General features: G+C 37.5%; 1 protein-coding gene across 8 annotated transcripts in view; it reads left to right on the top strand.

Moving 5' to 3' along the window:
- Positions 1 to 24,465, top strand: part of ABLIM2 (actin binding LIM protein family member 2) — a 147,214-nt gene that overhangs the window by 102,356 nt on the left and 20,393 nt on the right. For 3 of the 8 annotated variants that reach the window (XM_082759283.1, XM_082759280.1, XM_082759279.1), the window contains 6 exons: positions 3,898 to 4,018; positions 5,721 to 5,819; positions 11,742 to 11,843; positions 12,983 to 13,036; positions 18,163 to 18,215; positions 18,853 to 19,000. In XM_082759283.1, the coding sequence (XP_082615409.1) occupies positions 3,898 to 4,018; positions 5,721 to 5,819; positions 11,742 to 11,843; positions 12,983 to 13,036; positions 18,163 to 18,215; positions 18,853 to 19,000 (577 nt within the window). The remainder of the gene's footprint in view (positions 1 to 3,897; positions 4,019 to 5,720; positions 5,820 to 11,741; positions 11,844 to 12,982; positions 13,037 to 18,162; positions 18,216 to 18,852; positions 19,001 to 24,465) is intronic. The other 5 variants (XM_082759286.1, XM_082759285.1, XM_082759282.1 and 2 more) reach the window with 4 other exon arrangements.

Raw genomic sequence — 24,465 nt, 5'->3', positions numbered from 1 at the left:
TTTTGGAAGATAAATACCTTTGTAGATGATAAAAAGGACCACATCATAAAAAAGGGTCTTTTCACTTGGGGCAGTAGGAGATACATTGGTTCACTTGGGACCAGCAGCCCAGTACTTGCCTACAAAACAGCTGTTTTCTTGCTTGCTTCCAAAGAGGCTCAGGAGTGCATGTCCCCTTCAGCCATGGTTGCTAGCATACAGATATATTTGAGCAAGCTTTAAGCTAGATATATTACTTACCAATAACAATTAAGATACCTGTCTTAACACAGACTTTCCAGCCAGTTTTCTGCCTTCATTCATGGACGTGCTTTAAAGCATGTACTGAGTTTCATGTTGCATTTGTTCTTTCCCCAGTGTTTGTAGCTAGATTAAAGTTTGCTTAGGTAGGTCTATGCTGATGTAGCTATTTGTGTCACTAAGACCTCTGTGATATCTTAAAAAAGAAAAAATAAGATCTGGTTTCTAGACGCCTAGACTAGGAAGAGCATTTGGGGCTGTACTCTCAATCCAACATGCACATTTTCATGATGCTTTAAATATTTTACATCCTTGATTTTAGCATGGTAAAAAAAATATCCTGATTTTCAAACTTCAGCATCCTGGCTATATGTACAGCTCCAGGAGTTTCAGTAGAGTTGTGCTCAGATAATCAAGCTTAAAACTTACTAATTTTGAAAGGAAAATGAGTGAACACTAAATAATTGAATTACATGACATTTAATTAAAAATAAAATAGTACAAATATTTTTGTTTCCCTTAAAGCAGCTAGCTCTGAGCAACAGAATTATAATCCAGATTTTGGTAGTACTTCAGGCAGCTGCTTTAAATGTGGGTTTTCTACTAACAGTACTTTGTGGTACAGGTCTGGCCTCACCAGGCCACAGGATTTTGTAGTAATGAAATCAACAACAGCTGTCTATGAAAGGTTTTATAACTTATTCCTTCTTACGTTGTTTAAAAACAAAGAAAAATAATAAAAAAAAATATTTGAATTTACCTGACAGTTATTTTTCTTAACTATATCATGTGTTATACATGGATATTGATGTTTTAAGAGTAGTTCTTCTCACAAGTAACATCATGCATGAATTTGTATCACTAATTTGTTGTGTGTTGCTGTTTGCAGTCACCTCAGTTGCTCTCTCCAACACCTACTGAGGTAATCCCCAGTGCCTTTGTTCTCCTGTTCTGACCCATTTTGTGATGCATAAACCTGGTCATACTGATAACCAGCAGCGTCTGAAATGTGGGGTTTGCCTCCTGCCTCTGCAGTGCATGGGGTTTTATAATTTGTTTTTAACAGTGTTACTTGTGTTGAATATGTGCTCTGCTTCTGGATTGTCATCTGTATTCATCTATGTCCACTGTCATCCATGTTTCAGCTTTCCAAAATAAAGGTTGTATTGTGGTCACTTCTACAAGCTCTACTGAATAAATTCCATTGGGAAACAGGATTTATTTTAACATTTAAAGCTGCCAGCATGAGTTGATATGAATTAATGCTTGGTATGGCTTTCTCTTTTATTTATGTATTTATTTATTATTTTTCTTTTTATTCCACAGCCAGTTAAACTATTTATATTGTTTGTACACATATACTGTTGAATCGTGCACATACCTGAACTTCTAAGTGTATCTTGATGTACATTAATGATAAAAGCCTGTCACTGTTTCATCTTATTACAGGCAGCAAAAGCATTTCACATAACTTCCCAGATATCAACTCAAATATCACAGTCCTGGCTCATTTCTCCATTATTCCAATTTTCTGTAAAGAGAACTATGTTGCAGAATTTTGGTAGTAGAGAAGAACTGGCAATTTCCATTAAAGGTTATAATTCATTAATTTTCACCATGAATATTGGTTAAACAGAGAATTTAACCAATCAAAATGTAATTTATTTTACACATTAAAAATAAAAACATGTTTTATTTAATATTGGATTTCATGAACTTGAATGACTGTTCATTACAGAGACCAAAAGTACACAAAAGGTAAGGTCTGAAATAATCAACATGAACTCTTGGTGTTGTGGAAGATTACAATAATTTCCCTTCAATTAGCTATCAGTGAGCTAGTTGTCATGCTGTTAAATTGCAGACATGGCACTAGTATGGAGGTCAGTGCTGCTGTTACCTATGTCATACAAGTTATCCCAGGTTATCCAGCTTTTCTGTTTCCAGTCTTCCTCTAAAGAGTCTGTGATCAGGTGCTTAGGTATCATCATCTGCAAACTTGTCACCAGTTTTTTTGGAGAGGGTTTTATCAGAAAAAAAAGTTCACTGCGTCATACAACCAAAACTTCAAAGAACATTGGATAACACTCATGTGGTATTAAAATATCATCCCAAGATTTTCCAGAGATGTGGCTATACTGCAGCATAACTCTTTTTGACTGGGTTAGAATGAGTATTAAATAACATAGCTACATAAATGGAGAAACATTCCAAACCGAGCATGGGGGAGTTGGTGGCAGAATGCCTGTATAATGCTGCATGCTTGGGAAGGTGCCAGTTGTTGCTCTCCTTTTCTCAGGTATTTCTGACTTTGAAATGGATATTTAAGCAATAATGCTATTTCCTAGTATGCAAAACTGATCTTCAATATTTTCGAAAATGCAGTCACTGAGTATGGGGTGACATGGAAGGAACAGAGGACACTTTGGCCAGAGGAGAGAAAGTGGTGAATGAGATGACATTGTACATCCCCAGTGTCAAGGATAGTCCCAGAGCAGCCAAATTGGAAACTTCAGGCAGGAAGAATCTAAAGATGAATGAACAGATATAATTTAGTTGTCCTGATAGGAATCTGGAAAATTATGATGGGGTCAATTAGGACCTTCAGTGTGTTTAAATGATGAGTGATCTAGTGGGAATTACAGATGCCTAAAGATATCCCAGGATTCATGATAAGTGGCGAACACCTGCTATGGGATGGCATGCTCTTCACTCACTCCTACTGGAATAGGAGGGGGGTAGCACTTTTTGGAATAGCACTTTCCATAAGGGAGCATCTTTAGGTTACATTGATTTGCTCTAATCTGAAGTTAACTGAAGCCATTTCTCACTTGTCTTAAACAAGAAAATTGAATTTGCTCTTGTAGCTAGTTGACAGAAAGTCATTTCCTTATTCATTACTGGATGTTTTTACTGTTAAGACACTGGGCAAATTACAACTGTAATTTAACTAGCTATAGAAAGTGAGGGACTTTGCATGGGTGTACATGATTTTAAGTAGCTGAAGTCAAGGCTTTTTTGGAAATAGGTTATATATTGTACAATTTTGCAGTGTTAATTCTAATGCTATTTATATGAGTATGTATTATAGATTACCTAGCTAATAGTGACCATGTTTTGCTTGTACTATGGCGTGCTGGGACAATTTATATAGCAGATAACAGTAGTTTCTGTGATGCAGTAAAGCCGAGTGCTGATATTGTGTTGTCTGTGACCCTTATACTCTACAGCCATCTACGTGGGTAAAAAGTGACCATAGTGCTATCACGCTAACCTGATCTCATCTTCCACCTGCCCCCATGTATGTTAAACTTTTACATAAGGTGGAAGAGACTGACAAATTATACTGCCTTGAAACAGTACTTCTACAGTATTATGTTCTTGTCAAATGATACTGTCATTTTAAATTCATGTATGTGTTGCCTTTCCTGTGAACATGACCATTCTGTGAAACTTGGCCGTTCCAGAGCTCCTTTGGTCATACTGCAGTTGAGGTGCTTACAGCTGAAAGCCACCTTGTTTCATTGGAATTGCATGGAGCATTACAATAGCATCAAGTTCCATCTACACAGCACAGAAACACGTGAAATGGCATATTCTGCCTGCTTTGGAAGTGATTTATCTTCCCTAATGAAATATTTTCTGTCTTCCTCTCAGGGCGACCAAGATGACAGATCTTTCAAACAGTACAGGACATCAAGTCCTAGCTCTGCTGGCTCACTGGGTTATGGTCGCTACACTCCAACGTCCCATTCTCCTCAGCATTACAGCAGACCAGGTAATTGAGAATCATCCCTATTAGTTCTCTAGATTTTTCCCCTAATTTGTCTCATGTTGTAGGCAGGGTAGACTCCAGTAGACAGGTGTTTTAGGTGGAGGCGTAGTTCAGAATAGTATTTTGTTTATCATGAACAGATTGTCCCATGGGGAGGAAGGAGAAAATTCTTCAGGTATAAACATCTAAGAAAAAGAAAACAAGCATCTAGAAAGCTTGATTTTATGTATCTGTAAACAGAAGATATAACAGACTTAATCCTGGTCCCATCCTTCCTCACATTCAATCCACAGCTCTTTCATGGTTTGGCATAATACCAGTGAATGTGCACAAAGCCAAGAGGGTGCTCAGGTGATTTTGTGTCCCTTCTGTACTGCAGGTTTATGATCCATGGTGGCTCTCCTCACCACAGTGCAAGAGCTAGAGGAGCAACTAGAGGCACTAATAAGAGGCAACTAGATTTGAAGTCCAGATTGCTTTAGAAGAGAAGCTGTCAGCAATGTTTATTGATGTTCTTGTGCACAAAGAGGAGGGATCACCCTCTTTTGATCTTTACATGGATGCCTCATACTAAGGCCCATTACAAAATGGACACTGTGCAGAATTTTATCCTTAGAATGATCAACCAAATTGCTCAAAATTCATTCTAATTTTTTTCCATTTCATCATCTGAACTGAAAACACAGAAATTCAGAAAATTTCTATTGTTTTCTCAGTGTCTACCAATTTCATTGGGGATACATTATAATTATAAACTAGTTTAGAACAAAAAAAAAAAAATGAATTATTCATCTTTCCAGTGGAAATAAAAATTGTATGGGTAACAGAAACAGGAATTGTTTATTTGTACTATGTAAAGTCTTTGGTAAAGTGAAGATGAGATAGAGGATCAAAGATCTATTAGAGATAGGGAAGATTAGTCTGTGCTGAAGGTCTGGCAGCTGTGTCATACCTAAGCTTAGCTGCACAATATTAAAGGAAGGAACAAAGGTGAAAGAAATTCCAAATTAATTCTGTCATACAGCTTCACTGAAAATTTAGTCATCATAATTGTTATTTTTAATAGTTCTCTATTCGTCCTCCAAATACGTTATCAGGAGGTTGTTACAACAAAGCAAACAAATAAAGTGACTTCTAAGAATATTTTTCGAAGTATTTAATTACATGTCTGACTTTCAGAGCTGAAAGAACTCCAGGACATTTCTTCAAGTGCTTAAATTAGCCATGCACTTGAGTGTCCTGGTACATTGTGGACTAAATCCTACCAATATGCACTGACAGCAGTGAGAACTGGACCCACTTGTAAAACAGTTCTCATCACAGACAAGGCACTCCCCATTTCATTTCATTAGATCCATTATAAGCATATATCATTCCCTCTTGCAGCTTTTTTAATATGCAGAAATTCCCTGAGTGCAGCTATGCTTTTTGTGGTTCCTTTTCTGGAATATTTTCTGATGCATTACATTATCAAGGTTTTATACAATAACTCTCTGTTGAAATCCTTTGTCCATGGTCAGCCACATACACTGTGATGTTTTTATACATAACCAGAGAAAGATGAAATCTTACATATAAAATATATGTTTTCTAAGCATCAGGAGGAAAATGTTCCTGAAAAAAAAAAAAAGGATGGCATTGTAATTTGTGGCTTTCAGTAAGTGAACTAAATAGTTTATTTTCACTTACTCTCTGTTGCCCCCAGCTGGTACTCAGAGTCTTGGTACCAGTAGCTGCATCTCCCTGCCCCAACACCCAAGCCCTACATCTACATTCAGACATCATTACATCCCTTTCTTCAAAGGTAAGGTCCAGGAATGCAAAACCGTGCTGTGATACTGTAGACTTATTCAGATGTGTTTCACTTTTTTTGTCTGTGCAAGCATGGCTTCCAATTGGATAAAATTTGTCTTAATTTTTTGCAAGTGCTTTCTTGACGTATTGTGTAGTTTTAAGAAATGAGTGGGTATGAGTTGTTTTATTTATTTATTTATTTTCAGTGAGTGTTATTGTTTTTCGGAGGAAATAGATTTTATGACGAAAATGAGAGAGGGAAATAATTTTAAATCCTGTTTGTTCTAAGATACTATGTTTATGTTTGCCCTAATTTGGTGTTGCTAAATAAGTATTACGACAAGCTTGTATGTTTGATCCAACATCAGAGAGTCAGTTATTTAACCTTATAACTTTCATTTAGAGATTATTATTATTATTATTTGCAGCATTACCAGAAATCTTTCCAGATAAGCTGGTTGAATCAATATAGTTGCACTGATTAGCAAATAATTTGTGCCATGTATTTTGAAGCAGAGTAATTGAGACTAGTCTCCTTGCCATTACATTTTTTTTTTTTTTTTGCATTGGATATTAACTGCTAATGAACTCCATGTTGCAGACAGGAGACAGTAATGAGGAATACCTGTAAGCCTTTCAGGCAAATGCTGTTCTTTTAGCTAGCTACTTAAACAGAAGAAAGAGAAGACATTCAATTACCACGTGTCTTCCCCTGATTCTGTCTTCTCCAGGAACAACAAGAATGTGGAGGAGATTTGAATGGCAAACATTTTCAGTGCCTGTTCCCCAGCTCTTATGTACCATTTTATTTAGTAAAGGGAAACTGTTCTTGTCACTGTAACCTTTACAGAAAAGGAAGTGACCCTCTGCAGGAACCAGATTTACAAATAGATCTGACATACAAACTCAAATGAATTGCAGATGCTCATTGCCTTTGGAAAAAATAACTAATGCATCTTGATTAGTCTCTAATGTATCCATAAACAGTTCTGTTCAAAGTCAGATGAATTTCATGAACACAAATAGGAACAGAATTAGACTTAAGTGCTGCAAATGTGATCCTTAAGAGAAAATTCTGGAAGAAAAAGCTTATGAGATTAAACCAATTGTCATTTTAAAGTCTACCTACAAAGCTTCTTCCCCCATCCACAAACACACCCACCCACCTGCAATTCATGGAAGGCTGACACACCTGAAACACTGCCTGAACATTTTTTTTCTATATCCTCTAAATTTGGACAATATTATCCAACCTGATCTACTGAGTAAGAAAAGCTCATCACTGTGCTGCATTGCCTGATTTCACTGCACAGAAAGCTCTTATTCAAAGGCTTGCAGTTGCTTAGCAGCACTCTTGCTAAAATGAGTTTCTGTTCAATGCTACCTGCTGTTGCTCAGAGCAGCAGCAATTACTTATTGCTGATGTTTGGAGGAAGAAATCCTTAAGTGGCAGCTGTTTTTGCCCATACATTTATTAGTAGAGTGATCAAAATTATAATATTTTGCAATTCTGCAACACTTTTTATCATGAAGCTAAAATATCTTGCAAGCAGTAATTTATAATGCTTTTTAGCACTCCTACGAGGCAGGCAAGCATGTTTATAATTCTTCTTTATAGGTAGTTCTGAGCCCTGCAGAGGTTGTATGGATTAACCACTGCTTTACACTGAGTTAATGTCTCAGCCTGAAAGGAGTCAAAAGATTTGCCCTATCCTCTTCAAGTTCTGTGAATTCTTTTCTCTAAGTTGAAGACTGCATTTTTTTCCTTATCTGGATAAGTCTTTTGAGGGTGTTGCTGTACTTTTGTTTTTTTTCTTTTCAAAGTGGTTAGTGTGGAAAGAATAGAGTTGTAGGACTCTGTGCTTCATATACAGACCAAGGTTATTGTTGCCATTTCAACTTTTAAAAAGTGAAATCAAACTATTTTTTAAAATAAACAAATAAATAAATAAGCTTTGATTAAATCCAGAAAATAATACACTAGTTAGTAATAATAGAACTAATCTTTGTAAAACTAGCTGTCCACAATCATGATAAAAATATTTCTTTAAACTTCTGGCTCACAGAATTTTTACTACCTTAAGAAAAAATAAAACCTGCCAAAATATTCCTTTTGATTTCACTGAGTTTGTATCATGTTCTTCCCAAAAGCTACATGGTTCATCATTTTTCCAACAGAAATAACCGAGTTTCTCTTCTTTCTTCAGTACACTTCCTGTAGAAGTAGTCTAGCTTCCACGAAGAGTAATAGGATGAGCTGCTCTTTGTCATGCAGATAAATTACTTGTAGTGGGGTTTTTTTGTTTTTGTTTTTTTTTTTTTCCCCTTTTTAAGAATTTTTGTCTTCAAAATATCATCAAGATAAATTCTGTAACAGTCTTGCATCAAGAAAGCATCACAGTTCATGCCCTTCAGAATCATAGTATGTGATCTCCAGAGTACCTATGCTTGGTACAACTCTTCCTCTTGAGTTGATGGAGTCATTGAGCATTGAGTCAGGGAACATAAAGTCAGTGCTTAAGCCCCAGTGAAAAAACGCTTGCTTGAAACACAGTGGAAAGCATCTTGCATTTCTAGTGTAGGAACACAGCTTCCAAAGCCCATTTATTTGGCTTTGAATACTTGGAGAGAGTTCGTAATCAGACTTCAAAAAACTTTGTCTAGCTTAATGCACCATGTGCCAATAGATGTTGAAGGATCCAGTTTCAGGGGTAATCTTTGACATCTTTATTTGGCCAGTGGTATCTGCTTGTTGTTCAAACACAAGTCAGGAAACTTAGACAGCACTTAATGTAACATGTTATCAAATTTCTCATCCTACCAAATAAGATAAAAGCCAACAAGGAAGGAGGTATAAGCAATATTGCACTTTTCCTGACAGTCCCTTAAGCACTATGAAAAAGGGAGCATGGTTTGAGCTCTGGTCAGTTGTCTACAAAAATACACAAGGTTAAAGGAGCAGCCTATCCTCTCCACAGCCAAAAGACACAAGAAGGGTTTTGTGGTTGATGCTGAAGTTCAAAGTAAACTTTTCCAGATTCTTTCCAAGTTAAACAAAATCCAGGGAAGAGTTTGTGATTCTGGTTTTTCACTCTACAGTGACCAGTAGATCAGATCACATCCTGCAGCTGCTTGTGGCAGAAGACAAAACCAAGAGTTTGAAAAGTTGCTCTGTCCAGTAGTTTTATTTTCTCAGGGACCTTATTTGAAGTTCTTCAGTGTGTACAAGGCAAACCTTGAAAGAGACAAATTCTTGGCAGAGTCTTATTTTAGAGACTCATTATAGGCTAGATTAAAAGAGTGTCTGGAGTTTCAACATGTGAACTTCCTACATATATCTCCACTTTGCTTTATTATTAAATACTTATTTTCATATGCATAATGTGAAATGCAACTATTCTTTTGTGTTTGTCGAAATCAGTGGCAGAATATTAAATATATTTTAAATATACATCAACTTGAATGAGTGGGCTGCCAGTAGAAACTTTTCCCCCATTCCATCCATAATTCTTCCCTTTCAAGCAAATTAGAGGTGATGGCTCTGCTAAATGCTCCTTTCAGGTGATGCTTACACAGAGAAGTTTGCGATTTGTTGTTTTCTGGTACTTGTTCTTGCTTCCTGTTTTCTTGCAAGTTTATTCATCCTAATTAATGCTTCCTCCTGGCTCCCCGAATATGCTACTGACACCCTATCCCAGAATAATGACTCTATGGGTGTATAATGCCAGCACCTGCGGGTCACTGGGGTTCACTGAAGTGTTTTTTCATGTAGGTTATATATTAATACATGTATGCTTTTAATAACATGCTAATTTTTAAGTAAATGACGAATAAATACACTGTGAAAATCACTTGAAAACTTTCCCTTTCTTTTTAAATTAATAAATTCCAATCACTTTGGAATTCCAATCACATCACTTTGGGATGAATGACATTAGAAGATTTTTAAGGTTGTTGGAGTTGTCAGGAAATTTACTTTAAGTAAGTAGCCACCACTGCTCTTTGCATTCAAATTTGGAGTGAAATTGAGGCTTCTTCTGCTTAGTAGGGATGGCCAAGCATCTCAGAAGCCAGCAGCAAAGAAAGAAGGAATTAATAAATGCATAGTGAAAACCTGTCACCACTGCTTTCCTTCAAAGAGCAAAGTGGGAATCAAGAAATTGAATAACCGTCTGGTTCCTTGTCTGAAGACAACTTGACTACAAACTGATTGTGGTGTAACAGATTTTTAGTAATTCTGTAATTCTTCCCTTCCTTTTTGGAAAGACCATAGGCCACCACCACCACCCACAGTTGTAATTTCAATTTCTCACCTGTTCTAGTTGTATTTTCATAGAATCATGGAATGGTTTGGGTTGGAAGGGACCTTAAAGACCATCTGGTTCCATCCCCTCTTTCATGTACAGAGACGCCACCCACTGGCCCAGGTTGCCCAAAGCCACATCCAGCCTGCCATGAATACCTCCAAGGATGGGGCATTCAGAACTTCTCTGGGCAACCTGTTTGACTGCTTAACCAGCCTCTGAATGAAGCAGACCCAGCTCTCTCAGACTTTCTTCATAAGAGAGTTGCTCCAGATCAACTTCATGGCATTATTCCAACAGGAAATCACTGTTCTTGAGTGTGCAGTGTTAACAGCCAAATAGTTTTCAATTTTAGTTTTTCACCAAATGTGAAAATAACAGAGACAAAATTTAGAATGGATAACTTAGTGTATCATCATGATTTCATCTGGCCTGCTTCTGCTCCCATTGAACTCAGTAGCACTACCCTATTGATTTCAGTGGTGCATGTCCAGGCCGTGTTTGGTTACAGACCATCGATCATACATCAAGTCAACAGAGATCTGGGAAGGGTTCAGTGGATATGCCCTCCGTGGGCATAGCCTTGATAGTTATGGCAATCCAGTGGTTTTATAGTTATAAAACTTCCAATCCCTGTAGGCAGATCTCAGTTATAGATCTAATGCTCTGAACTGCTGCACTTCCTTTCCCCAAAAAATCTTGCTATAATTTCATTATTACTATCCATTAATTTTGTGCTCCATATGAACTAAAATAATAACAGTAAATTAACAGCCCTTTTATGTTAGAATAAATGTCATGTTTGGCTTCCAGTTGCTTAAAAGTGCTATAAATTAATTGGATTTTACAAGTCCCAAAAAAGTAGAGCTTTACTTTTTTGTTTGCCAAGCTGCACTATAATGCCATAGAGTGTGCTTCGGGGAAATAAACTAAGAGGAAATTAATGGTACTTAATGAGTATTTGACAAAACAAGTGGAAAAATGGATACCAATCAATGTTATATATGTCTTCAAATTTTGTCAAGTGACTATGGCATTATAGATCTATGACTTGTTAATCCAACTTTGAATAAATATAAAATGCTGTGGCATGTTATCTGTGAGGAATGTTTGCAATTTAAAAAAAAATCAACATCTAGTTTTGTAATTGATACATGTAGGAGCATTTGACTTAACTGTAACATCTGTTTTTTGGTCTAGTCCTGCTTTGAGATATTTTAAACAGTACTGAATAATTTATTACTAGTTTTAAGGGCAGGCTATGAGCCATAGCATTAAACTTTTCAAAATCTTGATTGATAGGTTATTCACTTAACTATGCAAAACATACTACAAGACTGTGGATGCACTCATCCTTTTATTTTGTTCATTATGGTGTTTTTAAAAGAGGAGCTTTAGTTTCAAAGAGAGGATGCAAGACTGCATTTTAATCTGATATTATCTATCAGATATTAATTGTTGATGAGATGTTTGTTGATTGAGCCAATTCACTGTGTTGAAAATGGTTTCCCAGTTATTTAAAACTGTTGGATTAACAAGTCATTCTGAACAAGCTTTTATGCTTGAAATACTCTACTTTGCCTTCCATTTTTTTCTTTTATCTGCTTTCTTTGCTCTTCCCCTTGGAGGCAGTGAAAGTGGTCGGAGCACTCCAAGCTTATCCATGTACTCAGACAGCAAATCTTCATCTTCTGTCTATCAGCAGGCTCCTAGACATTTCCATATTCCAGGTAGGCATTCACTGCTTAGTGTTTGATCTTCAATTGCTGACACCTGTTTATTCTCTTCTCAATGTTGTTTGTTTGTTTGTTTTCCTATTAATTTGTGAATTTAGAGCTTCAAAAGAAGAAAATTACTGAGTGAAAATCTGTAAACTGTCTCATAAATAAAGGAGTTAGTACTGTGTGCTTAGGTATAAAAATTTGCATTAGATGATGGCAAATGTTATGAAGCCTAGCTGCAGGGGTTTTTGGTTTTACTTTTTTTCTTTATCCATTCACTTTCTGAACTAGAGAGTCACATAAATACAGACTTTGAAAACTGGTGAAAGACTTTGGGCCTCCATGAAGCTCACAGAGGCTGTGTCTTTGCATACATACTATGCTGTTTTCAAGTTTGCATTCAGTTACAAGCATACTACATTTATATTCACACTGCTTAGCTTTTGACTGCTAAGCACACCGACTGCTAAGCTCAATGGTATACTTTGTTTAATTATGTTTAGCTTCTGGGATTAGTGTTTCTATGAACACACTGTACTTAGGAATTGTATTTGCTCAGGTCGGTAGGTCTAAGTAACATCTGACATCTCTACAGCACGATATGGGAACATTGGACTGTGGTTTTGGGGGCTTTCCAAAAATTCCTGAAAGGCCAACTATACATTTCAATATGTAGACAAGCTATAGAATTTCATATTAGAATATTAGGCATTTCCAGTATAAACATCTATATCTGACCATATATCTGTCTTTCTAATTAATGGAGAAACAGTCCCTTTTCAAGTTTGACTGTTTTATAGTAGTCTGTTCTACCATTATATTAATTTTATTTTAAATAATGACGAGTATATGCAGTTTCTTTGTTGTCTATATAAATTGGTAATGCAGCACTCAAGATATCTGAAAACATTTTGAGGGACTTAAGAGTGGATTATGCTATTTAGGTAGGCGTAGGCACTGTTTTAAATAAAGTTGATGGGTAAGGCTGCATTCTCTTGTAATAAGAACTGAATGACAAACCGATGAAATAATCAGCAGTCTTTGCTCAAGTGTTTGCATTTTAGTGTTGTTGAGAGGAGACAAGAGCAGCACAGTCTGAACTGCTTGCTTACTCTTTTATTCTTTCCTTTCTCTTTCCTCTTCCTCAGACACTGGCGTAAAAGATAACATCTATAGGAAACCTCCTATCTACAAACAGCATGGTACAGTCTGCTTTTCTCTATTGCAAAAAAGATATTTTGACTTGTATTGGTAATTTAGAGCAGATATTAAAAGCAGTTTTCTTATTTACATAATGGTATAAAATGTGTAAACATAGGAAATTGATCTCCTGTTTTCACACCATGCCTTTGAATATCCAGTTTTGGTAAATAACTCTTCTATATTGCTGGAGGGAAAAAAAAAAAAAATATATATATATATATATATATATATATTATTAACTGGTGTATATTATAGAATCATAGAATAGCCTGAGCTGGAATTGGCCCACAAGGATCATTGAGTCCAACACCTAATTGAAATACCTACTTCTCATCTGCAAGTTCTTCAAGCTGTATAATATTGGGATCTAATGTAATCACACCATGGCAGTTAGAAACAAATTCAGTATCTGATAACATTGGCAAGATACGATTGGAAACCATTTGATAGACAAAGCAACAAGGTTGCTGTCTGAGTTTCCAAACCATGGAAATAAATATATGATGCTTTATGCCACTGAGGATCTGCATTGATACTCTAGTAAATATTAAAAAAATACAGGATTATAAGGTCTGCATTCTTCCATTATTATTTTTATTGTATATTTCACTTATTACCATCACTGTAATTTCTCTGTGTCAGTGTCTACTTGGGTTCTCAGTGATGTTTGACAATTATCTTTGTTCATAATACAGGCTTAGTAATTCAGAATTCATTTTTCTGAGCTAAATTCCATTATTAATCTTTGGAAGCAAATATATAAGGCATATGCTGTTATAGAATGCCTGAGAAGTGCAGAAGTACATTTCTGTTTAAAAGAATCATGAGTGGGGTGCTACTGTACTCAAAAGACAAAAAGGCAAAAATAAAAATGAAATGCATGATATGAATCTGCCCTAAAACAAAAGCCATGATTTACCCCCGTGCTTGGAAAGATGTGAGAGAATGAAGTGGATGTTCATCACACTGCGAACCGTACCTAAGGCACTTAGGGGATGAAAGCAATACAGATAGCTATATCACTCTTAATGGCAAGGACAGGTCTCTGTTGGAGCAACTTCTCCCATTTTACTAACTCCTGCAGCACTTTCTGCACAGAGGTGACTTCCCACTTTGCATACAAGAATGAGAAAACCATGCATATGTGTTTTCACATACTTTAACTGATAGTTGATAGCTTTCCATGAGTGAAAGGTTAGGAAACTGCAGATTTATCACTGTCTTCATGATCAGAATAAGGATAATACATTTTAAATACTTTCCTGTTGCGGTAACAGAGGGCTTTAGCTGTTTTAAAATGCTCAATAAGCATAGTGAAAAGAATAATATTTTTATGTAGTTAAAATTTTTATACTACCTTTCATGGAAAACAACACTTCTGTTTTGGTTAACCTTCTGGTTTGTATCCAATACAGTATTAGTAGAAACAAAATTGACAAATGTTATGTCCCAGCTGGGTGAAACACCCTGTGTACATTCACTGTAACTGAAGTGCTTCATGCTCAAGTAACTGCACATTCAAATCATTAATATTTAGATAACCTCTGTGGTTGCTCTGGTTTTGAGCAAAGTCAGACTTGCTGATGTTTCAGTGCACTTTAGATAGACTTTTTCTGCTCACATTATCCTAATCTTGGTCAAACTAATGCTTCCTCCAAAGGTAAAAGATAATATCTGTTTGATGTAGTGCTTGATTTAGTGTCATCCACAAAATTTAGAGGCTGCCCAAGCTGTCCAATTCTTTCTTCTCTTTAGATGCACAAATCATTAGTGTTAAGTACTAAAGCTGGGCAAAAAAAAAATACTGACAAAGGAAAAAGTTGAATATTACAGTGGTGTTTGGAAAGAGCAAATGCAAAGTTACAAAATAAGTGTCAGAACTTGTTCTGATATAAATCAACATAGCTTCAGCGATTTACACAACCTGATGATATGGCTCTTGCATTCTGGCTGTGTCATTTAATTTTACTGATACTTTTGGTTTGCAAAGAAGATTATAATGAACAGCTTTTTTTTTTTTCTTTTTTTTTTTTTCTTTCAGGACAGGGCTTTTTATATCAGTTTTCAGTTAGTTGGATATGCAGTTGAAGTCTGGATTTTGTCAATTTTGCACTGCTGTATGTCCACTAACTTTAATGGAGTTGTTCCTAGTAATCACTGAAGTGGAAAGTGAAATTATCTAGTCAGCAAACTCTATACATTAAGAGGATCTATACTTTAAACTTCTTTTACATACTATAGATATTCTAAGTGTGTGGATTGCAGATGTGTTGAAAATATGTGCTAGTTGTGTTTCTGCTGAGAAGCAAAACTTAATTTACTATAATTCAAAAACAAACAAAATGGATTAATGAACTTTCCTTGCATTTAAAAAAAAAAAAAAAAAAAAAAGTAGCATTTACCTTTTGTTCTGGAAGAACTCCCAGCAGAAGTTCTATAAATCTTTCTACTAAAGCATGAACACATGAGCAACTGATGATTCAACTCCTCAAGCTAAAGGGACACTGAACTAATGCATGCTGAAAGGGAGCCAGAGAACATTCCTTCGCTGAAAAGACCAAGTTTGAACAAACAAGCACAAAAATGTTCTTTAAAACAAAAAGTGCAAGAAGCTCTTCCAAAACATTTGTCTTTGGGAGGTTTCAGTTACAGCAGTGCCCAACAGATTTGCTATAGCTACAGCTTCTGTGTTTCTATTATAAACACTTAAATGCAGAATGAAAAAAAAAAAAAAAAAAGCTTGTGGAAGAATGGTTCATACAAGGCTGGTCAGGCTGAGAGGTCTGAAATCGGGTCAGAAATCAAAGCATGCTGGAGCCTGAATGGTCTTTATTTATTTATTTGTTTATTTTGTGCATTGATATTTCAACAACATTTGAACATAATACAAAGTTAAAAAAAAAAAAAAGTTTGTTCTGCGGCAATGCTAGCACTGATCTAAGTGAAAGGTGTAGTTCACATCAGGGTTCACAACAGAACCAAGTATCCCTTGTATTGGAGAAGCTAGTTCTCAATACTGATGAAATTCAGGCCACTTGGATTTATCTGCCAGTAATGTCAGGAACTTGGGAAGCTTTGCAGGCCTCTTTTGATTTTCATTGGACTCCTCTGGACCTCTGTGTAAAACTTGGGTGTTTAACTATTTTGACGATCGCATGTGATGTTTGGAATTTCTGAATAACACTTTGGATATCACTTTTTAAAAAAAATATATATGTATTTTTTATTCTTTAAAAGCATCAGTGTCTTGAAACAAAATCAATTTGCAAACATGCATCAAATTCTCTGCATGGATTTCTCTTGAGTGTGAAAGAGATCCATCCATATAACCTGGAACAGCTTGCTGACTGGAGATTTACGGTATGCTCCCAAAATACCAGTAAATCAGGTCCAAGAACTTCTTGCAATGTAGGCACTTCAATTTTTCATCTTTCACATTGTTAATGAATCAACAAGCTATGTTCAAATTGCTATTATTTCTTTCTCAAAGAAACAGCTTGCCATATCAGAAAAATGCCATGGTCAGAATGCCATTAGCTAATTGTGAAAACAGAGTTTTTTTCATAATGTTGTTTTTTTGTTTAATTATATTGAGAGGGAAAAAAAAAAAAAAGTATTGAAATATTTTCACATGGGTATTTCCAAAATGACAAGTAAAATTTTTTAATTTTTCAAGTATCACTATCTTGACAAAACCAGTTAAGGCCTAGATGCAACCTGTGTAATGGCACCAGAAAATGAAACAGAAGAGCACTGAAATGATAATGTAGTGGCCTTTCGACTATGTTGTTTAGATGCAGGGCAGATCCTCTGCAAACATGCTGGCTGGGGAACTGGAGAGGGCAAAGTTGTTCCCAGCTAGCTGGGAGTGTTGCAGACTTTTAAGGGTGCAACTTGATCTCCTCTTCACCTCTGTCTCTGAGCAATCTAATCTGTTCCTTAACTTTTGTATTCTCATGCTACTTGTATTGTTAATAAATATATTCTTCTGGCTGCCTCGTTCTGCATGGAATTCTTCTGTTGCTCTTGTACTCAGATATTGCAGACAATTCCCTTGTTATAAGGGAATTTAAAATGGATTTAAAATGGGTTTAAAATTATACTAAGACATTGCACTGCTCCAGTTTTATACCATTAAAACTCTCCCCACAACATAGAGTGATACAAGGGCAAGAAAGATTCAGATTTTTGGAAGTAATCTGAAATGGCATGAAATTTGGCACAAAATATTTCTGTAAAATTCTGTCTGAGTTATAAATCAGTCTCTGATACAGAACTCTAGTAGAGAATACCAGGAAAAATATATTTAATGGTTGGGAACTATTCAGTGACTATCTTGTAGGTTTTCAATTTTCATTTTTTCTTCTCAGGAAGTTGGCAGGTTACAGAATAATATAACAAGAGATAAATATTTCTTGATAGTAAATTATTACAGAGAGCAATATATTTAAAAAATTGAGTTATCCTGTGAATTTGAGAGTCCTCTTTTACTTTATCTAAGAAATGATGAGTGCAGCTATGTGAAGGTCAGGACCGCCTGGCCCTTACCTACCTCACCTTACCTTACCTTCACTCTCACTTGTACTGACACAGCCTGTCTTGCAGGTATCATCAAGAGGTAATACTAAATTTGTACCTATCTTGTTTGCCATCATTGCCTAACATGCTGAAGAACGTAGGAGGCACAAATGTGCAAGACCACCATATAGCTATATAAACATATGTTCTTTCATGATCATGGTAACAAAGAATAATGGAGATTTGCTTGCAAATGACTTGCTCCTTGGTGCAGTGACTATATAGATCTGTCCCTAAGTTATGATGTATTTTTTTTAACCACCTGTCATTCCACTGAAGTAGCTTCTTCCTAGAAGATAGTTTAAAAATCCATCAGGATTAGTTTTTCTACATTTACTGTATGTCTACAGAATTAGTATTAACATAATCTTTTCCAAACGTTTAGTTCTGTGACACCGTAGTGCTACGCATCCAATTATCTGCCCAACTTCAGATTCATTATGGATTGTTTTTTCCCCTTTTGAGAATATTTAGAACATTAACACAGCCAAAACAGAAAACAAAAAGTAATCTCTTTCAATTTTTAAAATTAACTTTAATCTTCCAGCATCAAGAAGATCAGAAGGGGAGGATGGAAGTTTGGATCAGGACAGTAAGAAGGTAATGACCAGAAAGAACAACAGGTGGTAGTTTACTTGAGTTTCTTGAGGGAACTGTTCTATAAAACCTGGTTATGTTTAAAGGTATTCTTTTATATAACTGAAATAAGCATTACTGATTTTAGGTCTTTACAAAAGACAGTTTCAGGAATATTTATTAAGCATAATGTCTCACCCAGAGTGTTTAGAATTTACATTTTTCAGTAAAGAAATAAATAAGGATATTAAGATTAGCAACAATAAGTTTGTGGATTTTTACTCAGTCTCAATACATACACTGGTGATTCAGCTAAGGCTGTTGGACCTTTGCTTAGGGTGTGTGTTAACATACAAGAAAAACGTCATAACTGGTTAGTTGTAAGAACGTGACATAGCACATCTTCTAAAGTGGGGCATAGTGGACAACTTATGCAACAGAGAAATTATCCTCAGCCCAGATGAAAGTTAAAAGTTTTCAGTAGCTGTGACATCTGATGTGGAATCCTGTTATATAGTCAATTTCTATAATTTGATAAATGTTGGTACAGACTGTACTGAGTATAAACATGCAAGTTAGCAAGACTTCCCAGGCTGGTGAAGTAGGACATGCATTTGGATGTTAAATCTTGGCTGATTTAATTGTTTTTTATTCATTTCAGCTAAAGACCAGTTGGCTTATTCTGAAAGGGGATATGGACACCAGAACTAATTCCCCAGATTCAGAAACTCGGTCCCTGTCTCTTACTCCCGGAACTGACAGAGAAAACTTCCAGAGAACACAGGAGGGTACTACTGCCACATACTCCCGTGAGTACTGCATCTCGGGGCTGTCATAGCGGGCAAGAAGGAATGTGACAAAGGAAGATGGCCCTGCTGTAGGCCTGTCCAAATAGTTCTCTAGTGCTTTATGCTTCATTTCCCTATCATAGTTACGTATATTTTCCAGTTGTTTTAGCTATGTGGCTTGTAATCATTCGGTACCTTTGGTTTTCAATATTGAAACTATTTTTAGTTTTCTATTAATGAAAGAATCATAGAATTGTTTGGGTTGGAAGGCACCTTAAAGATCATCTAGTTCCAACCCCTCTGCCATGAGCAGGGTCGCATCCCAGTAGACCAGGTTGCCCAAAGCCCTGTCCAGCCTGGCCTTGAATACTTTCAGGGATGGGGCATCCACAGCTTCTCTGGGCAACCTGTGCCAGTGCCTCACCACCCTCATAGCAAAGAATTTCTTCCTATTATCTAATCTAAATTGACCCTCGTTCAGTTTAAATCCATTCCCCCTTGTCCTATCACTACACTCCCTGACAAAGAGTCCCTCCCTAGTTTTTCTGTAGGCCCACCTTAGGTACTTGAAGACCACAATGAGGTCTCCACAGAGCCTTCTCTTCTCCAGGCTTAGAAACCTCAACGCCCTCAGCCTGTCTTCATAGGAGAGCTGCTTCAGCCCTCTCATCATCTTTGTGCCCCTCTTCTGGACTGACTCTAATATGTTGATGTCCTCCTTATGTTGGGGGCACACCCCTCCTGGTGGGGTCTCACAAGAGCAGAGCAGAGGGGGAGAATCACCTCCCTCACCCTGCAGGCCTCACTTATTTTGATGCAGCCCAGGTTAGCTTTCTGGGCTGCAAGCACACATTGCCAGTTTACGCCAAGCTTCTCATCAACCAACATCCCCAAGTCCTTCTCAGAGTTGCTCTCAATCCATTCTCCACTTAGCCTGTATTTGTGCTTGGGATTCCCCCACCCATATGCAGGCCCTTGCTCTTGGCTTTATTGAACTTCCTGAGGATCACAAAGGCTTGCCCCCTTCTGTGACTTGGGCAGCGTGGCTAGAGCTCTTGCCAGTGAGGCAAAAAAAGGCTGTTGAGTATCTCAGCCTTCTCTTCTCTTCTGGATAACCAGGTCTCCCATTTCCTTCTGAAGAGGGCTTGCAATTTCCCTAGTCTTTCTTTTACAAAACACGGATGCACCTATTGCAAGCCTTTCTTGTTGCCTTTGATGTCTCTGGCCACATTTAAGTCTAACAGGGCTTTAGCTTTCCTGAGCTGATCCCTGGCTGCTTGGATGATTTCTCTGTATTCCTCCCAGGCTACCCATCCCTCTGTAGGCCTCCTTTCTCTGCCTCAACTATGGCCAGGAGCTCCTTGTTCATCAATGCAGGCCTCCTGGCATTTTTTCTTGACGTCTTTGTTGGAATGCATCACTCATGAGATTGAAGAAGGTGATCCTTGAATATTAACCAGCTTTCTTGGGCCCCTCTTCCCTCCAGGGTTTTATCCCATAGTACTCTACCAAGCAGATCCCTGCAGGGCAAAGTCTGCTCTCACAAAGTCCAGGGTAACAAGCTTGCTGTGCTCCCTCCTTGCTGCTCTCAGGATCCTAAACTCTACCATTTCATGGTCACTGCAGACTTGGCTGCAGTGCTTATATACCGTAAGAAGCATTGCTTATATAATGAAATTGTATTATCTCTCTGTAGAGGAGAATTTCCTTACAACAAAAACCTGCCCCTCATTAATACATAAAAGCACTTATCTGTACGCTACCTATTTAAAAAAACAAAACAAAACAGGGTAGTAGTATCAAGCATATTTTTGACTTGTGGTAATTACTCCTTGATACAAATTATGTCTTTTGAATATTAGTACAGCCATTTTTTCCGTATCACGATAAAGCATAAGGATCACTAAAAGTTTAACAGATAACTTGGACATTTCACTCCCTGTGTCCTCCACTTTATGTCATAAAACAGTAGAAGGTCATCTGGGGTGAAAAAGCTGGGGAAGCAGTTTTCCGAAAGAATGTATCCAATGTGAGGCATGTCTGGCAGCAAGGCTAGGATGTCAGTCTTGTGGGCATTTTGGTAATGTGATAGCTGGCTCCATCAACTTCTATTAAGGAAATTATGGCTTAGCTATGCAAGAAAGAGGAAAAACAGATGATACAAAGCCTGTCACAAGGGTGTGACAAGATAAAAAAAAAAGGTTATTTTGGGTCATCAGTCTCACTAGTCTAACCTGAAGGGATTTGATTCCTTAGTCATCACCAGACATTGCATACATGTGCACAAGATGTTTTGTAGAAAATCCTGAGCAAGAAAAAACTAGGTCTGATCACTTCTCACACAGGACATCTATTATTTACAGTTATTAACATCTATAATTCATTAACACCTAAACAGTAGCTTTTCTCCCTTTTGCACTTATGGTTGAGAGTGGCCAGATCTTTAACCTGACATTTAGCCCTGTCTCTGTGGCATTGCCAGTGAGTATCAAAGAAAATAAACTTTTCAGATACAGGCTTGGTGCAAACAGTTACATACAGAATAGAAGGGTTAGCAGTCATTTGACTGTGAATCTCTGGAAATGTGTCCAAACATTGTGCAGAGCCCTGCATTCGTTCATCTAGCCTCTGAGCAAACCAAAGAAGGGTATTCTGGTCTAGAAGATATTTAGTCACATTACTCTAGCTACATTCCCAGAAGAATATATCTAACATCAAAGTACTTATGTATGAGGCTTGTATAATTGGCAGGTATCTGGAGTGGAGCTTGCTTGTGTCCAGCCATGTTGAAGACTAAGTGACAGGGACAGCATCTCCTTACATCCACCTGCATAAATGTGTCTTGTTTCTATACGTATAGGTTTTTTATAGTTTATTGTTTACCAAGGGAAACCAGCTGATGTGATTTTTTTGGACTTCAGCAAGGCTTTTGACACGGTTTCCCATAGGATCCTACTGGACAAAATGTCCACCATACAGCTAAATAAAAACATCATACGATGGGTGAGCAATTGGCTAACGGGCAGGGCCCAAAGGGTTATGGTAAATGGGGCTGCGTCAGGCTGGCGGGCGGTCACCAGTGGGGTCCCTCAAGGTTCCATTTTAGGGCCAGTACTTTTCAATATTTTTATAAACGATCTAGATGTAGGAATAGAGGGTATTTTGAGCAAGTTTGCTGATGACACCAAACTTGGAGGAGTTGTGGACTCAAATGAGCGCGTAAAGGCCTTACAGAGGGATCTGGACAGGTTGGAGAGCTGGGCGATCACCAACCGCATGAAGTTCAATAAGAGCAAGTGCCGGGTCCTGCACCTGGGACGGGGAAACCCTGGCTGCACGTACAGACTGGGCGATGAGACGCTGGAGAGCAGCCTAGAAGAGAGGGATCTGGGGGTCGTGGTAGACAGCAAGTTGAATATGAGCCAGCAGTGTGCCCTGGCAGCCAGGAGGGCCAATCGTGTCCTGGGGTGCATCAAGCACGGCATCGCTAGTAGGTCAAGGGAGGTGATTGTCCCGCTCTACTCTGCGCTGGTGCGGCCTCACCTCGAGTACTGTGTGCAGTTCTGGGCACCACAGTATAAAAAGGACATGAAACTGTTGGAAAGTGTCCAGAGGAGGGCTACGAAGATGGTGAAAGGCCTTGAGGGGAAGACGTACGAAGAACGGCTGAGGTCACTGGGCCTGTTCAGCCTGGAGAAGAGGAGGCTGAGGGGAGACCTCATCACAGTCTACAACTTCCTCGTAAGGGGGTGTCGAGAGGCAGGAGACCTTTTCTCCATTAACACTAGTGACAGGACCCGTGGGAACGGGGTTAAGCTGAGGCAGGGGAAATTTAGGCTGGACGTCAGGAGGGGGTTCTTCACAGAGAGGGTGGTTGCACACTGGAACAGGCTCCCCAGGGAAGTGGTCACTGCACCGAGCCTGTCTGAATTTAAGAAGAGATTGGACTGTGCACTTAGGCACATGGTCTGAACTTTTGGGTAGACCTGTGCGGTGTCAAGAGTTGGACTTGATGATCCTTAAGGGTCCCTTCCAACTCAGGATATTCTATGATTCTATGATTCTATGATTAATCATTATTTTAACTTCACATATTTATGAAGTTAAATATCTAACAAGGTGTGTAACTCCTGCTGTTAATGTGTACCTGATGTGCAGAAAAACAGCCTCAGAATATCCAGGTTAGAGTGAATGTCGTATTGGAAAAAGCAGAATCCATGCCCATGCAGAGAGTATCTGATGTTCAGATAGTGCCTAATTAGAGAGACTGATTACTCTATCTTGATCAGTTACCCCAGAAAATTTGGGAAAATTTGCTATAAAAGTACAACTGCATTTGGATGTGATAATGAGCAGTAGGTGGCTTTTGCTATTTTTTTATTTAAAAAAAAAAAAAAAAAAAGCAAAATAAAACATTTTTAACTTCACAAATAAGTTCATGGGAAACAGAAACTAGGTGAAATGTTTTTTCCAGCTGGAGTCACTGTCTCTTTTCTTATTAGTATGTTCTGAGCTCTTCCAACTTTATACACCTCTTGGGTTTTTTCCAGCTAGCCACACGATGTCGCTTGTGCCTGTAAATGTGGCTCAGTCCTGGCAGCCTGGGAGGCAACTCCTGAGCTTCTACGTGCTAAAATTAATTGTGTTTGTTTTCAAACCATGATCTCTTCCTTAGTGTATTTTTCCCTTGTAACTGACAAATTTGGCAAAAGAACAAATCCCACTCACCTTCTCTGTAGCCAAGATGCCAACAAATTTATATGCTCACAATTTATACCACTCCTTCCATGATGTTAGATTTTATTTCTAAAACATCTCTTACTTTTGTCTTAATTTTCCTAAATTAAAAGTCAATTTCATAAAGCCATTTTTCATATGATGAGCTTTCATTGCCCCAGTTATCCTGTAGACCATTGTTCTAGTGAAGTTGATTTAACCCACCTGAACAGAGCATCCTTCCATGATGTCCTGTCACTACAATTATTTCCATATCTTGAAGGTATCAAGACAGCCATTTCCAACTTTTGTCATTTTTACACTTAGGTTAATAAGTGTATTTATAATGGTCACCTTGTTGCTGTATAACTATGCCTGTCTCCATTGTTTCCAAATGATGAGCTCTGAGCTTAAATAGCAGAAGTTTGGGATATTTATTAGTCCCTAAGTACAATTTTTCCCATGAATTATTAAATTGCATCCCATTTCAATTACTTTTATGATTAAGATTTTCCCAGTTAATGATTGGGGAATCCTCCTCTATATTGGCAATTCTTTATACTTCTGTGTAGACAGCCAAGTTTATTAGCCCATTACTATTTTTGGTGTCCAGTTTATTAGTGAAAATATTAAGGAATTTCAACTCCACACCAGTTAATGCTGACGTTTCCCTCTCTAGTGAGAACTGCTCAGTTTTCACTATTTCTCACATTTCATTTTTTCCTTACTGACCTTAAAATTCCTCTGATAAATTCCATCTTCTCCAGAAG

The sequence above is a fragment of the Aythya marila genome (genome assembly GCF_965140915.1).
Source record: "Aythya marila genome assembly, chromosome: 4".
NCBI classification, from domain to species: domain Eukaryota; kingdom Metazoa; phylum Chordata; class Aves; order Anseriformes; family Anatidae; genus Aythya; species Aythya marila.
The sequence above is the reverse complement of the archived record's forward strand: the minus strand, read 5'-3'. Positions and strand labels throughout refer to the sequence as shown.